At 42.9% G+C, this 16,121-nt stretch overlaps 1 protein-coding gene across 1 annotated transcript in view; it reads right to left on the reverse strand.

Moving 5' to 3' along the window:
• Positions 1–16,121, reverse strand: part of LOC139581394 (short transient receptor potential channel 7-like) — an 82,642-nt gene that overhangs the window by 42,775 nt on the left and 23,746 nt on the right. The window contains exons 4-7 of the mRNA XM_071411111.1: positions 11,601–11,783; positions 8,352–8,516; positions 6,047–6,263; positions 1,159–1,392 (exon numbers count right to left, since the gene is read on the reverse strand). Of these exons, the coding sequence (XP_071267212.1) occupies positions 1,159–1,392; positions 6,047–6,263; positions 8,352–8,516; positions 11,601–11,783 (799 nt within the window). The remainder of the gene's footprint in view (positions 1–1,158; positions 1,393–6,046; positions 6,264–8,351; positions 8,517–11,600; positions 11,784–16,121) is intronic.

Below are 16,121 nucleotides of genomic sequence, written 5' to 3' on the forward strand. Positions count from 1 at the left end.
GGACGTGCGAACTCGTGATCCTCAGAGCCGAGGGTCTGCTGCTCAGACCACTGCGCTACGGCAGTTCACAGTTCTCTGGCAAACGGCGAGAATAGTAAGAATACTGATGATACCTGATGGTGATAGCATGTCCTTTTTATTACTTCGTTTTAAGCCATCCCCAAACCATAGCCCTAACTGTAACCCCTCGGAACTAATGCTTAAACTGTTCAACTTTGAGCTGTTCCTGTTTTAACCCTGTTACCATGCAGAATTAACCCTGTAAACGCGTGGAATTAATCCGTCAAACATATACGTTTATTCATAATTCTTCACGTCTAAGCAAAACTATGAGATGTTGATTGGGGAGTGAGAGTTGAAAGTGAATGTAATTTCAAGGTAGGAAATTAAAGGAGAAGGGGTAAGGGAGAGAGAAACATGGATGGAGATGCAGGGATTAGAGGGACAGGGAGAGAGAGATATACATTAGAGAGAGAGAAAGGGGAGGGAGAGAGAAAATGAGAGTGAGAGAAGAGAGAGAGCAAAATACGAATGAGAAACAGATAGACGAACAGGAGGGAGGAAACATGAGAGAGAGGGATGTAGAGAGGGGGATGTAAGAAGTAGAGAGAAAGTGAGAGTGAGTGACACAAGATAGAAACACAGGGTAGAAGAGAAAAGGACAAATGAAAGGACATGAATGAAGCACTGCTGAGCTACGTCCTCTCATTAGGAGTTGTTTGAAGATATGGGAGAGTGAAGTCTTAAGGGAATATTGGACAACTTACAGCGGCGGAGTGGTTCAATACGGAGACTTTGAACTTTGTTTTTATTCTTTGAAAAATACTTCCTCATTTCAAAACCACCAGGAGAGATAAACACATACGCACACAGACAACTACCAGAGATCGGGGTGTGTGACTGAGTGCGTCATTGTCTGTTGGCTGATTCAAAGTGTTTGTGTGTAAACAGTGGGGAGGCTGGCATATGCGTGTGTATGCAGACTGCATAGCAGCTTACTTTAAACAGGCGTTGTCATAACAACCCCACACCACAAGATGACGGCAGTGATTAGGGGGCTTGAACAGTGTACTGTGAAGGGTACTAGTCCACAGTGGCTAATGTAGACACTCGTAGAAGGGTAGAAAATGAGAATGCCAACTGTATATTTCCACGCACCATAGGTGTAGTAGGCAACCTCAGTAGGTAGGGACGCGTTGCGGATGTCTTCGTTGGTCACAAACTGGTCTACGTACAGCTGGGCCTTGGAGGCCTTGAGGAAGGCCATGAGCCGAGCGGTGAACGATGCTACGAAGATAGACAACATGCCGAAGTCTAACACGTTCCATAGGTGATTCACGTACTCTCTAGGACCATCCACCCAGATCTCCTTGACCTCTGACCAGATCATACCTGAGAGACAGAGAGATAGAGAAAGACAGAGAGTGAGAGCGAGAGCGAGAGATGGTGGTGGTCTGGGCCTAAACCACGCAAAAACAACTCTAGACACTATGGAACACAAAGCTTTTACTGTCTCATTCTGGTCTGATGTTTCTTGTCGGTTGAGAATGTCTGTATTTCCAATTTCTTTGATGAAGTCTGGGTTCCTGCTCTTTAGGCCAATGGCAGATGACGCCTTTGGCCTAAAGAGCAGGAACCTGGACTTCAAGAAATTGGAAATCCAGACATCGTCAACCGATAAGAAACATGGTATAAAGTATAAAGGAGATGGACCCACTGGTTGCCCTCTTGGTTACAGAGAGCTGGTAGTCCCACCCACCAAACTACCAGGTGTGAAACAAGGAAGAGACTCAGGTGTTATGCTAATTTGGTATAGAGCAGACCTAACCCACTCTATTAAATTAGTCAAAACAGGCACATTTTACATGCGTCTAGAAATGAATAAGGACATGTTCTCAACAGAGAAAAATGTCCTCATGTCTGCTACATATATTCACCCAATAGAATCCCCAAACTTTAACGATGACAGCTTCTCCATCCTAGACGGGGAGATCAACCATTTCCAGGCCCAGGAACATGTACTAGTCTCTGGTGACCTAAATGCCAGAACTGGACAAGAACCTGACACCCTCAGCACACAGGGGGACAAACATTTACCTGGAGGTGACAGCATTCCCTCCCCCATTTGCCCCCCTAGACACAACTACGACAACATAACCAACAAAAACAGGTGCCAACTCCTGCAGCTCTGTCAGACGCTGGGTATGTATATAGTCAATGTTAGGCTTTGATGGGACTCCTATGGTAGGTACACCTATAGCTCATCTCTTGGCAGTAGTACTGTAGACTACTTTATCACTGACCTCAACCCAGAGTCTCTCAAAGCGTTCACAGTCAGCCCACTGACACCCCTATCAGATCACAGCAAAATCACACTCTACTTGAACAGAGCAATACTCAATCATGAGTCACAAAAGGAACTGAATAATGTTAAGAAATGCTATAGATGGGAGGAAAGTAGTGTGGAAATCAACCAAAAAACAATTAGGAAACAACAAATTCAAGTGAAGGTGTAAACTTGGCAGTAGAAAACCTAAACAGTATATTTGACCTCTCAGCTTCCCAATCAAATCTAAAAATGTCAAGGAGACAACCTAAGAAAATGAACAACAATGACAAATGGTTTGATGAAGAATGCAAAAACCTAAGAAAGAAATTGAGAAACCTATCCAACCAAAAACACAGAGACCCAGAAAACCTGAGTGAATCACTAAAACAATATAGAAATACACTACGGAAAAAGAAGGAACAGCACATCAGAAATCAGCTCATGTAATTGAAGAATCCATAGAATCTAACCACTTCTGGTAAAATTGGAAAACTCGAAACAAACAACAAGAAGAGTTATCTATACAAAACAGAGATGTGGGGATAAACCACTTCTCCAATCTTTTTGGCTCTATTACAACCAACAAACAGCAAAAACATATACATGTGTCACGACTTCCGCCGAAGTTGGTCCCTCTCCTTGTTCGGAAGGCGTTCGGCGGTCGACGTCACCGGCTTTCTAGTCGCCACCGATCCATGTTTCATTTTCGTTTGGTTTTGTCTTCATTATTACACACCTGATTTTTATTCCATCAATTATGTTCCTTATTTAACCCCCTGGCTTCCCTCTCTGTTTTGTGCGTTAATGTTTGTCATGTGGGTTCGTGTTATTTGTGCTTTGGATTTTGTGTTCCGTGTTGGAACATTATTCTCTAATTTTTTGAGTAAACTATCGGACTAAACTCATCTCTGTGTCCTGCGCCTGACTCCACCATTCTCCATTTCACCAACACCCTCACAACATGATCACATACAAATCTTACAATCAACACAAGTGTGCAATTAAAATTGGCAAAAAACACAAATTTCTTTCCACAGGGCCAGGGGGTGAGACAGGGATGCATCTTAAGCCCCACCCTCTTCAACATATATATCAACGAATTAACGAGGGCACCAGAACAGTCTGCAGCACTCGGCCTCACCCTACTAGAATCTGAAGTCAAATGTCTACTGCTTCTGTCCCCAACCAAGGAGGGCCTACAGCAGCACCTATATCTTCTGCACAGATTCTGTCAGACCTGGGCCCTGACAGTAAATCTCAGTAAGACAAAAATAATGGTGTTCCAAAAAAGTTCTAGTTGCCAGGACCACGAATACAAATTCCATCTAGACACCGTTGCCCTAGAGCACACAAAAAACGATACATACATCGGCCTTAACATCAGAGCGACAGGTAACTTCCACAAAGCTGTCAATGAGCTGAGAGACAAGGCAAGAAGGGCCTTCTATGCCATCAAAAGGAATATAAAATTTGACATACCAATTAGGATCTGGCTAAAAATACTTGAATCAGTTATAGAACCCATTGCCCTTTATGGTTGTGAGCTCTGGGGTCCAGAGCCAACCAAGAATTCACTAAATGGGACAAACACCAAATTGAGACTCGGCATGTAGAATTCTGCAAAAATATCCTCAGTGTACAACGTAAAACACCAAATAATGCACGCAGAGCAGAATTGGGGCGATACCCGCTAATTATCAAAATCCAGAAAAGAGACGTTCAATTCTGCAACCACCTAAAAGGAAACAATTCCCAAACCTTCCATAACAAAGCCATCACCTACAGAGAAATTAACCTGGAGAAGAGCCCCCCGAGCAAGCTGGTCCCGGGCCTCTGTTTACAAACACAGACTCCACAGAGCCCCAGGACAGCAACACAATAAGACCCAACCAAATCATGAGAAAACAAAAAAAAGAATTACTTGACACATTGGAATGAATTTACAAAACAAAACAGAGCAATCTAGAATGCTATTTGGCCCTAAACAGAGAGTACACAGTGGCAGAATACCTGACCACTGTGACTGACCCAAACTTATGGAAATATTTGACTGTGTACAGACTCAGTGAGCATAGCCTTGCTATTGAGAAAGGCCGCCATAGGCAGACATGGCTCTCAAGAGAAGTATAAGAGCACAAGGCGAAACCCAGATGCAGACATAGGAGGCAGATGGTTTGAGTCTTTGATATTTATAAATAATCCAAAAGGGGTAGGCAAGAGAATGGTCGTGGACAGGCAAAAGGTTAAAACCAGTTCAGAGTGTCAGGACCCGGTGCGAGAAACAGTCACTAAATCGGCAGAACCCAGAAGATGAGGCAGACACAGCAGTACTAGAGATGGTGGTTTAATAAAAAATAGATATCTTCCAAAATACAAAGAAATCCACAAAGTGGTAAAAACAGCAAGGGAAAAACAAACCTTAAAAGACTAATCCAAAATACAAAAGAACAAAACCAGAGAACCTCTGGAAAATCCAACAAGAGAAAAATATATGCTCACAACAAGGCTTGGGCTGGGGCTGGGTGCTAACATACAAACACTGAGCAAGGAACTGAGGAACACACAGGGATTAAATACTAACAAGGGAACGACATACAGGTGCAAACAATAATTAGAGCAAGGGAAAAACAAAAGGTACAAAAAAGGTGCAATGGGGACATCTAGTGACAAAAAACCAGAACAGTCAGAACAGAGGTACAGTGTGGCAGGCAGGCTCGAGGTCAGGGCAGGCAGAATGGCCAGGCAGGCGGGTACAGAGTCCAGAAAACAGGCAAGGGTCAAAACCGGGAGGACTAGCATAAGAGAATAGAAAAGGCAGGAGCATGGGAAACCCCACACTGATTGACTTGGAACATACAAGACAAGCTGGCACAGACAGATAGAAAACCCAGGTTTAAATACCCAGGAGATAAATGGGGAAGATGGGTGGCACCTGGAGGGGGTGGGGACAGGCACAAAGACAGGTGAAACAGAAGAGGGTGTGACAAGAAGACAGGCTATGTGCACCCTTCCCACAAAATTAGGTGGAAACTGAGCTGCACTTCCTAACCTCCTGCTAAATGTATGACCATATTAGCGACACATATTTCCCTCAGATTACACAGACCCGAAAATAATTTGAAAACAGATCCCATTTTGATAAAGTCCCATATCTATTGGGTGAAATACCACAGTGTGCAATCACATTCACAAGATTTGTGACCTCTTGCCACAAGAAAAGGGCAACCAGTGAAGAACCTATATTTATGTTGATTTATTTTCCCTTTTGTACTTGAACTATTTGCACACCATTACAACACAGTATATATACATAATATGACATTTGAAATGTCTTTATTCTTTTGGAACTTTGTGAGTGTAACGTTTACTGTTTCACTTTTTTTTTCATTTCACATGTGTATTATCTATTTCACTTGCTTTGGCAATGTAAACATATGTTTTCCATGGCAATAAAAGCCCTTAAATTGAAATGGAATAAATGTACATTTAATTGAGAGAGAGCGAGAGAGAGAGAGAAAGTAGAGACGGAGAAACCAGCAGATTTGTTTGTAATAATTTATCTTATGTTTGTGGGTACCTGTCTCTTCTCTCTCTCTTTTTCTCCATCCACCATCCTTTCCTTCTTTCTCTCTCTCCATTCCCTCACATTCTTCCTCTAACCTGCCTCATTTCCTCCCCTCTTACCTCTATCCCCTTCTCTCCCTCTCCCCTACTCACCCAGCACCCACTTCATGATCAGCATCTCAGTCCAGGAGAACTGAGTGGTCTTGACCCGGAATACCTGACGAGGGTGGTCAGTGATGGTCTCATTGGGCAGGTTCTTGACCCCCTCAAAGCGGTCTGAGGCGTTGATGACCAGCAGGCCCAGGAAGATGGTGAAGGACACGGCGTGGGCCACAAACTTCATGAAAGGACTTCTCAGGATCTGACCCAACTAAAACAAACAGGGTAAAAAAATACAACAGCTGTATTAGCCTTTCTTTACACTTAGCTCATAGCTGCTTTATCTAGGAAAATGTCTACTTACTACTGTGATGTGGATGTCTTGCCTAGCTATCTTAAGATGAATGCACTAAGCGTAAGTCCCTCTGGATAAAAGCGTTTACTAAAGGATTCAAATGTAATTATAAGCCCTGAATGAACATATACCACAGGTATGACAAAACATTTATTTTTACTGCTGTCATTATGTTTGTAACCAGTTTATAATATAATATAATATAATCTGGTTGTGTGTTCTACTATGCAGTAATAGAGAATCAGACAGGTACAGAGTGGTACACCAACACAAACACAGTTATGCTTCAGAGGGATGCAGATCGACACACTGAACATTCAAAACTATGCCCTCAAAATCACAGGCACATGTATTTGTAAATATTAACATGCACTCACATAAGTACAACCATACCCATATTGGCCAGCTTGTTCATTTAACACACAGCCATTGTGCTGTGTGCGTGTCCCACATCAACCAACAGATACATCAAGGGTGTTGATCACCACATTTACATCAGTCATTTAGCAGACACTCTTATCCAGAGCGACTTACAGACGCAATTAGGTGTAAGTGTCTTGCTCAAGGGCACGTCGGCAGGTTTGTGGGATTCGAACCAGCGACCTTTCTGTAACTGACCCAACTCTCTAAGTGCTCGACTACCTGCCGCCACATTGCCATCTTAACCAAATCAATCAGGCGTGTGTCTTTCCCATCTGTTTACATCTGTTTACTCTGGACAGGACCTAGCTACGTCCCAAACTGCACCATATTCCTATAATGTAATGGACTAGTTTTGACCAAACGTAGGTGCACTATATAGGGAGAAAATATAGGGTTCCATTTAGATTCTCAGCAGAATGAGTTGGGGAGAGATCCTGCTGTACTTCTCAGTGTGGAGGGGTCTTGGCTGCCTGTGTCTCTCTCAGTAGGTGTTAGCAGCAGTAAAAAGGGGTGACTGAACCCTGATATGGTCCTATTAAATGTAATGACTACAGACATCATCAGCAGAGACCATCTCTGATCACCCCCTCAATCCATACTCTCTCTCTCTCTCTCTCTCTCTCTCTCTCTCTCTCTCTCTCTCTCTCTCTCTCTCTCTCTCTCTCTCTCTCTCTCTCTCTCCCTCTCTCTCTCTCTCTCTCTCTCTCTCTCTCTCTCTCTCTCTCTCTCTCTCTCTCTCTCTCTCTCTCTCTCTCTCTCTCTCTCTCTCTCTCTCTCTCTCTCTCTCTCTCTCTCTCTCTCTCTCTCTATCCCTCAGTCTCCCTGTACATCCCTCAGTCTCCCTGTACATCCCTCAGTCTCCCTGTACATCCCTCAGTCTCCCTGTACATCCCTCAGTCTCCCTGTACATCCCTCAGTCTCCCTGTACATCCCTCAGTCTCCCTGTACATCCCTCAGTCTCCCTGTACATCCCTCAGTCTCCCTCCTTTCACCTTAGTCTATGTACATTTCCTCTCCTCTCTCTCGCTCGCTCACTCACTCACTCACTCTTATGCATCCTTCTCCACTCTCCTGTCACCATTTCTCTCCCTACCCACTTAATTCCCCTACCCTCGTCCTCTTGGCTTGCTCTTTTTTATCTCTCTCTTCTCTTTCTATGCCCTTTCCTTTCTCTTTCTGTCTCTTCAGAGGCTGTGCCAGTGTCAGAGAGGATGCTGGGAGGGTTAAGGTTAGTCTTCCTCCTGCTATAGGAGGAGTAGCCTCTCTAACTGTCTGTCTTCCATTGGTTAGAAATTATCTTACTGACAACAGCCCCTAGAACCCCCACAAGGGTATTACTGCTCCCACACTCCAGGTCTCAAACACACACACACACACACACACACACACACACACACACACAGACACACACACACACACACACACACACACACACACACACACACACACACACACACACACACACACACAACCACTCACACCTGACAACCCCCCCCCCCCCCCCCCCTTGTCTGTGTGTGTACTTGAGCACGCAGGTGTGTGTGTGTGTATAATGTAGGTGCGCCTGCATACATTCATTACCTTGCTGCAGGGCATGATCCAGTAGGCGAGAGCCAGGAAGGGCAGTCCCAAGCTGACCCCCAGAACGGTCCAACACTTGACCTCGATGGACTGCTGCCTCAGACCTGACAGGTTCTCATACCAGATAGTCAGCAGCTGCTGCTGGCAGTTAGGATGGGCCACAAACTACAGACAGAGAGAGAGAGAGATGGAAACACACTAAATGTAATTTAAAAACAGAGAGAGAGAGAGAGAGAGAGAGAGAGAGAGAGAGAGAGAGAGAGAGAGAGAGAGAGAGAGAGAGAGAGAGAGAGAGAGAGAGAGAGAGAGAGAGAGAGAGAGAGAGAGAGAGAGAGAGAGAGAGAGAGAGAGAGACAGAGACAGAGAGAGAAAGAAAGAGATGGATTACAGGCAACATCTGCACTGAGCTAAAGGCTAGGAGAGAGAGAGAGAAAGAAAGAGATGGATTACAGGCAACATCTGCACTGAGCTAAAGGCTAGAGCTGCCGCTTTCAAGGAGCGGGACTCTAACCCAGAAGCTTATAAGAAATCCCACTATGCCCTCCGACAAACCATCAAACAGGAAACGTGTCAATACAGGACTAAGATCGAATCGTACTACACCGGCTCTGAAGCTCGTCGGATGTGACAGGCCTTGCAAACCATTACAGACTACAAAGGGAAGCACAGCTGAGAGCTGCCCAGTGACATGAGCCTACCAGATGAGCTAAACTACTTCTATTATTGCCTTGAGGCAAATAACACTGAAACTTGCATGAGAGCACCAGCTGTTCCGAAGACTGTGTGATCACGCTCTCCACAGCCAATGTGAGTAGACCTTTAGCTTCTTATGGCTGCAATCCCGTTAACGGGATCAACATCCGGGGAAATTTCAGAGCGGCAAACTAAAAATACAACATCGTAACATTAAACATTCTTGAAAATTCAAGTGTCTTACATCCTTCAAAAGATTAGAATCTTGGTAAACAAACTGCGTTTTCCGATTTAAAATAGCTATTACAGAGAAAAAATGCCATGCTTTTGTTTGAGAAGAGCGATTATCAACAACAAACTTTTCCCGCCATGACAGGTTTGACACATTCACATCTGAAGGTAACATTTTGACTTACATTCTGATATCTTGCTCTTATTTCTCCTCCTGAGGGTCCCAGTGATCAAATGAAGTGCCGTTTTCTTTGATAAAATCCCTTTTCATAGCCTAACGCGAAACATTTTGTAATCCGCTTAGTAATTTTGTAATCCGTGAATTCCGTCTCTATCAACTTTTGACGAAGTATTCGAAGTAATTACACACACTAAACAATCGTTTATCTAGTCATGGTTGGTTTCATTGCAATCCTCTGGATGTTTGTAACAGGGGCGTATTGACCAAAAGGAACTGATTTGAAGACAACGAGCAATGACATCATTGCGCACCAATAATATTAGCGAAGTGACCAATGACCACTGATCTTCTTGAAATCTAGCTTGGTAGATAGCCAATGAGCTGAGGTAAACGCCAGTATGTGATGGTTATGGGTTGAACCACCAGCCCTTGTTAGTAAACACACGCGTAACGAACTTCATTCGCCATTGACGATCAGACTTTTTGCAGACAAACGCGTTACGCACAGCAGTATTTTGTGAAGAGTATTTTCAACGATTTCATAGAAAACATCATGGCGAATGAATCAGGAAAAGCGAAGTCAAAATCTAAGTATACAGATTTGCACCAAATTATAGAAGTAATAGATAGGAATAGATTTTTTGCTTGAGGAGTCTTTGAGTGAGCATAGTTTTGACTCAAGGACCGAAGAGATGTTTCTGCAAGGAGAGGACATAATTCTGGACTGGTAAGTGCTAATGCCGTTGTTTGAAACATAAATCATTTGATATTTTTTTCGCAAAAATATTTTATATATATATTTTTTGCAATTTATAGAAATATAATCAGTAATGAAATGTGTGATAAAATGTGTAAAGTACACATTGGCTATACATAGTGTGTGTGTGTGTGTATGTATGTGTATGACCCATAACCTGTGTGTGTGTGTGTGTGTGTGTGTGTGTGTGTGTGTGTGTGTGTGTGTGTGTGTGTGTGTGTGTGTGTGTATATATATATATATATATCTGTTATCATCTATACATAGTCACTTTAATAACTCTACCTACATGTACATATTACCTCAACTAATCGGTGCCCCTGCACATTGACTCTGTACCGGTACCCCCCTGTATACAGTCTTGCTATTGTTATTTGACTGCTGCTCTTTAATTACTTGTTACTTTTATTTCTTATTCTTATTCATATTTTTTTTAAACTCCATTGTTGGTTAGGGACTCGTAAGTAAGCATTTCACTGTTGTATTCGGCGCATGTGACTAATACAATTTGATTTGATTTGCGCAATAAACAAGCCAAGAATAAAGGTTCAGTCAGTTCCCAGCATTCAAGTTGGATACAAATCACAAACATTTGCTGGCAAATTCCAACTTTTAAAATCATTTCAACTCTTCAAGAAGTGCACCACAGGAAAAGTCTGCACTTTAAAGGGATCTGTTCTTCCTGTCTATTCTCCATCTCTAATGACTAATAATAGTTCATCATTTAGTGGGTGCTTATATTTGTCCTGTTTAACACATGCACAATTGTGCATAATATAATAACATTTGTGATTTGGAAATGTGTTTTTTTGTATATCCCAACTCTCCCTGAGACACCCTCTAAGTGTGTGTGAGTATACGTGTGTGTGTGCGCATGTCTGTGTCCCTCAGTTTACACACTAGTATCCGGAGCCAGTCTGGCAGGTTGATTAACACACTGCTGTGGTCACGCTCCCCTGCTTTGGGAAAACAGCCCATACACTACACTTTACTGTGTCCCTGGATGCTTACAGACAGGCTGGAGTCTACCATATTATGGCTTAGATAATATGCGACCTTATGGTACTAATGTCTCATGATGTTTCAATACAGGATGATCAACCATAAGGTCAGATAAACATGCACACGTTTATTGTTGAACTGTGTGTGTATGAGTGTGTGTGTGTTTGTGTGTGTCAGTCTCTGTGAGTCCCGGGTAATGAAGGGAGAGGTGATGTGGTTTGACATTTAGCTGAAACACTTCTGGTATGAGAGGGATAAGCACTCTGAGACAGGCTTGATAGTCTGATATTTACAAACGCTACCAGGCCTTGGGACCCCCAAGTTAGTCATTTACAACAGTGTCAAGCAATGCGGTCAGGTTGCAGTCCTGGTTAGGGTTTCGCACCTTTTTGACCTCATATTTAATGGCCAGTTTGACGCGTTCGAGGCAGGGCCGGTTGTTTTCGCTGGGCGAGGCATTGTCCACGTCACCGTTCAAGATGGCCTCCACCTCCTCTGTGTCTCTGCACTGGTCCAACACCCCCACGACAAAGTCCTTACACTGCATGGACAACTTCCTGTAGTCGTTCTATGGAGAGAGAGAGAAAGGAAGTGGGGGGGGGGGAGGTTGAATGGTGGGAGGATAGAGATTGAGGCCGAGAAAGGGACACATAAAAATAGCAAGGATGGAAAGAGAGGAGAGAAAAGGGGAGAGAGAAGGAAAGAGATACTAAAGAGCAACTGAAGGATATGAACAACTTCTCTGATAGAAAACAGTCTATGTGGAATCAATATTAACCCATAAGAGTCTTGGGGGTGGGGGGTTTCTACTAAGTTATATGGAATTGTTTTCAGGTCAAACTAACAATCATTTAGCTATTTGATTTGAAGTGTTAAAAAAATTGAGAAAAAACATTTGATTAAACATTCTTTTTGGCCTTGCTATTAGCCCATACAAATGCATTGACTAAGAGATTCACTACATGCCACAACAGAAAATACAAAGGAAGTTTGTTTTGAAGTGTCTGTCCTTTATCTGAGCAATATAACAAAGATCAGGAAAAATTTGTTATTTTTTTGGACATGTACCCCTTTTGTTTGGAACTAACCAGTGTCCATATATACTCCAGTTATTTGTTCATCTGCTACCGGGGGACCTTCAGATCAGTCTTCTGAGGCCTGTGGGCATCCTAGAGTAAAACCGACATGTACGTGTTCGTGTCTCACCTTTACACAGATGGGTCATAGTAGTGTGTAGCCCAAACTGTTCAGATGCTACAGACAGAAGTTGGAAGATCAGCTGTACCATCTTCAGACGAGTCCCAAGATGCTTGTGGGGGTCATAGAGACCAAACACCATCGTGTTAGTGAGAGTCTCATCTTTCCATAGAGAGGTCATAATAGTTTGTAGGCCAAACCGTTCGTACGATACGGTAGAGTAGACCACTCTGGCTTGGTTACCTTTCACCGCAGATGGTGTTACATAGGCGGATGTTGTCGATACAATGCAAAACAACAGAGATCTCTAGTTTAAACTGACAGATTTTATGGTTAGTTTTTCTTATGTTTATTAGATTTCCGCAGGGTGCGGACATCGACCTTAGAGTAAATAGGATCATTTTGGTCATAAAGTCAGACTTCTCCAAAACTGAGATCTGCAAGATAATTTGAAAAAGATTGTATGTCACATAATGAAAGGTACTGAGTTTTCCTTGGGTTGGGTTCATTTCAATCCTTCCCACAGCTGGCAGCACCCAAGTAATCATTCATTTGGAGTGCAGCTGCACATGACCCAATCATATTACCCATGGTCAATTTGGTTTGACATCTGATATCCATATGTGGGGATAGTAAGGGACCATCAGTAAATGACACAATGTACATGCAACAATATTTTAAAATGTCAATAGCTTAAAATTGAAATGTCAATAACCTCTAACCAACTATAAATTGTAAAAATTCATCTACAAATATTGAAAGCATTTAATAAGATAACTAAAAGATGTGCAACATGAAAATATTGTTCCATTTACACTGTGCAATTTATTGATGATCCCTAACTTGTCACGGCCGTCGTAGGGAGGAGACCAAGGCGCAGCGTGATAAGCGTACATTCTTCTTTATTTAAAGAATGAACACTGAACAAAACAAACAAAATGAACCGTGAAGCTAATATGGCTAGTGCAGACAGGCAACTAAACATAGAATAAGAACCCACAAAACCAAAAGGGAAAATGGCAACCTAAATATGATCCCCAATCAGAGACAACGATAAACAGCTGCCTCTGATTGGGAACCAATTCAGGCCACCATAGACATACATATGCCTAGACTTACAAACACCCCTAGACATACAAAAACCCCAGACAATACAAAACAAGCATACCCACTCTCGTCACACTCTGACCTAACCAAAATGATAAAGAAAACATAGATAACTAAGGTCAGGGTGTGACATAACTAGCCCCATAGACACGCTATCCAAAGTATTACCAACTTTGCCACGGTCACTCATGGCTGGCTGGAACTCATTTTGGGAAAAAGTTGACTAGCTTCCTAGCTAGCCTAGGCTACTTCCAGAAACAAGACGTGGTTAGACTGTTTATAGATGGGGGAGTGACTATTTGGGTTTCCGTTTTGGCATAGTGAAAGTACAAACACTTCCCACATTACAACACACACACGAGAGACACGCACGTCAAAGCACACCTCCAAGACTCAAATCTTTCTCTCAGTCGCATTTCCAAATGAGGAAAATTGAAACCCAGGCTAAATCAGGAAGTTCAGCCCCCCTTAAAGGTGCAGAAGATAAGGAGAAGCGAGAGATGAGTGGTAGAATGTTCCTGTAGAGGGAGAGAAGAGAGAGATGAGTGGTAGAATGTTCCTGTAGAGGGAGTGAAGAGAGAGATGAGTGGTAGAATGTTCCTGTAGAGGGAGAGAAGAGAGTGATGAGTAGTAGAATGTTCCTGTAGAGGGAGTGAAGAGAGAGATGAGTGGTAGAATGTTCCTGTAGAGGGAGAGAAGAGAGTGATGAGTAGTAGAATGTTCCTGTAGAGGGAGTGAAGAGAGATGAGTGGTAGAATGTTCCTGTAGAGGGAGAGAAGAGAGAGATGAGTGGTAGAATGTTCCTGTAGAGGGAGAGAAGAGAGAGATGAGTAGTAGAATGTTCCTGTAGAGGGAGTGAAGAGAGAGATGAGTGGTAGAATGTTCCTGTAGAGGGAGTGAAGAGAGAGATGAGTGGTAGAATGTTCCTGTGGAGGGAGAGAAGAGAGTGATGAGTGGTAGAATGTTCCTGTAGGGGGAGTGAAGAGAGAGATGAGTGATAGAATATTCCTGTAGAGGGAGAGAAGAGAGAGATGTGTGGTAGAATGTTCCTGTAGAGGGAGTGAAGAGAGAGATGTGTGGTAGAAAGTTCCTGTAGAGAGACGAGTGGTAGAATGTTCCTGTGCAGCTAGTGTTTGTATAATGCCTTGATTGGCCGTTGGAAAACCAGGTGCAGCTCTGGAGCCAATTTCACAGCTTTCAGCTCTGACACCACACTCCCCCTCTCCTTCTCTCCCATCCCTTCATATTATGCCATCTCTCTTTCACACACACATTTTTATTCATTTTCCAAACACTCCCTCTCTCTCTCTCTCTCTCTCTCTAAAACCTAAATTTCTCTTGCTGTATCTCTTCCGATCTCATTCTTATATTTCTTTGCCTCATTCATCCATTCACCCATTGCTCCTTCTTCCATCATTCCATACTCCCGCCTCCTTATGTGCTCCCTTGAACCCCACAGAGCTCTGCAGGCCAGTGCTTGAGGTCCCTCAGATGTGCTAACGCACACATAAACACTCATAAACAAACAACCACACACACACAAATTCAAGCTTGACACATGCACTCACCCCCACGCGTGTGGACATGCACATGCGTGCGCACAACAAATAATCCATCAGTGTATTTCATTTGCACGAAAACATACCAAATCTGCCAACCAATGCCTTCAGGACCAGTCAAAATGGTTTGTCGAGCTAAATGTCGACAGAGACTGAAATGCATATTTTGGATTTTTTTTATTGAGTACAGGCTTTCTTTTTTTTCTTCACTCTTATCAATTAGGTTAGTATTGTGGAATAACTACTATGTTGGTGATCCATCTCGGTGTCCTCCTATCACAGCCGTTAAACTCTGTAACTGTTTTAAAGTGACCATTGGCGTCATGGTGAAATCCGTTAGCAGTTTCCTTCCTCTCTGGCAACTGAGTTACGAAGGATGCCTGTATCTTTGTAGTGACTGGGTGTATTGTATTGATGTAATTAATAACTTCACCATGCTCAAAAGGATATTCAACATCTGCTTTTTTATTTTTTACCCATCTACCAATATGTGCCCTTCTTTGTAAGGCATTGGAAAACCTCCCTGGTCTTTGTGGTTGAATCTGTCACGTTCGTCGTATGGAGGAAAAGAGAAGGACCAAGGCGCAGCGTGATACGAATACATTCTTCTATTTATTTAACACGAAACGAAGAACACTTAAACAAACTAATCAAAACAACAAAACGAACGTGAAGCTATATATATAAAGTGCAGACACAAGCAACCAATACATAGACAATAACCCACGAAATACCCAACGGAATATGGCTGCCTAAATATGGTTCCCAATCAGAGACAATGATAAACAGCTGCCTCTAATTGAGAACCAATCTAGGCAACCATAGACATACAAACACCTAGAATAGTAAACACCCCATAAACATACAAAACCCCTAGACAAGACAAAACGCATACATCCCCCATGTCACACCCTGACCTAACCAAAATAATAAAGAAAACAAAGATAACTAAGGTCAGGGCGTGACAGAATCTGTGTCTAAAATTCACTGCTCAACTGAGGGACCTTACAGATAATTGTATGTGTGGGGTACATAGATGAGGT

Source organism: Salvelinus alpinus, chromosome 7, assembly GCF_045679555.1.
Source record: "Salvelinus alpinus chromosome 7, SLU_Salpinus.1, whole genome shotgun sequence".
NCBI lineage: Eukaryota > Metazoa > Chordata > Actinopteri > Salmoniformes > Salmonidae > Salvelinus > Salvelinus alpinus.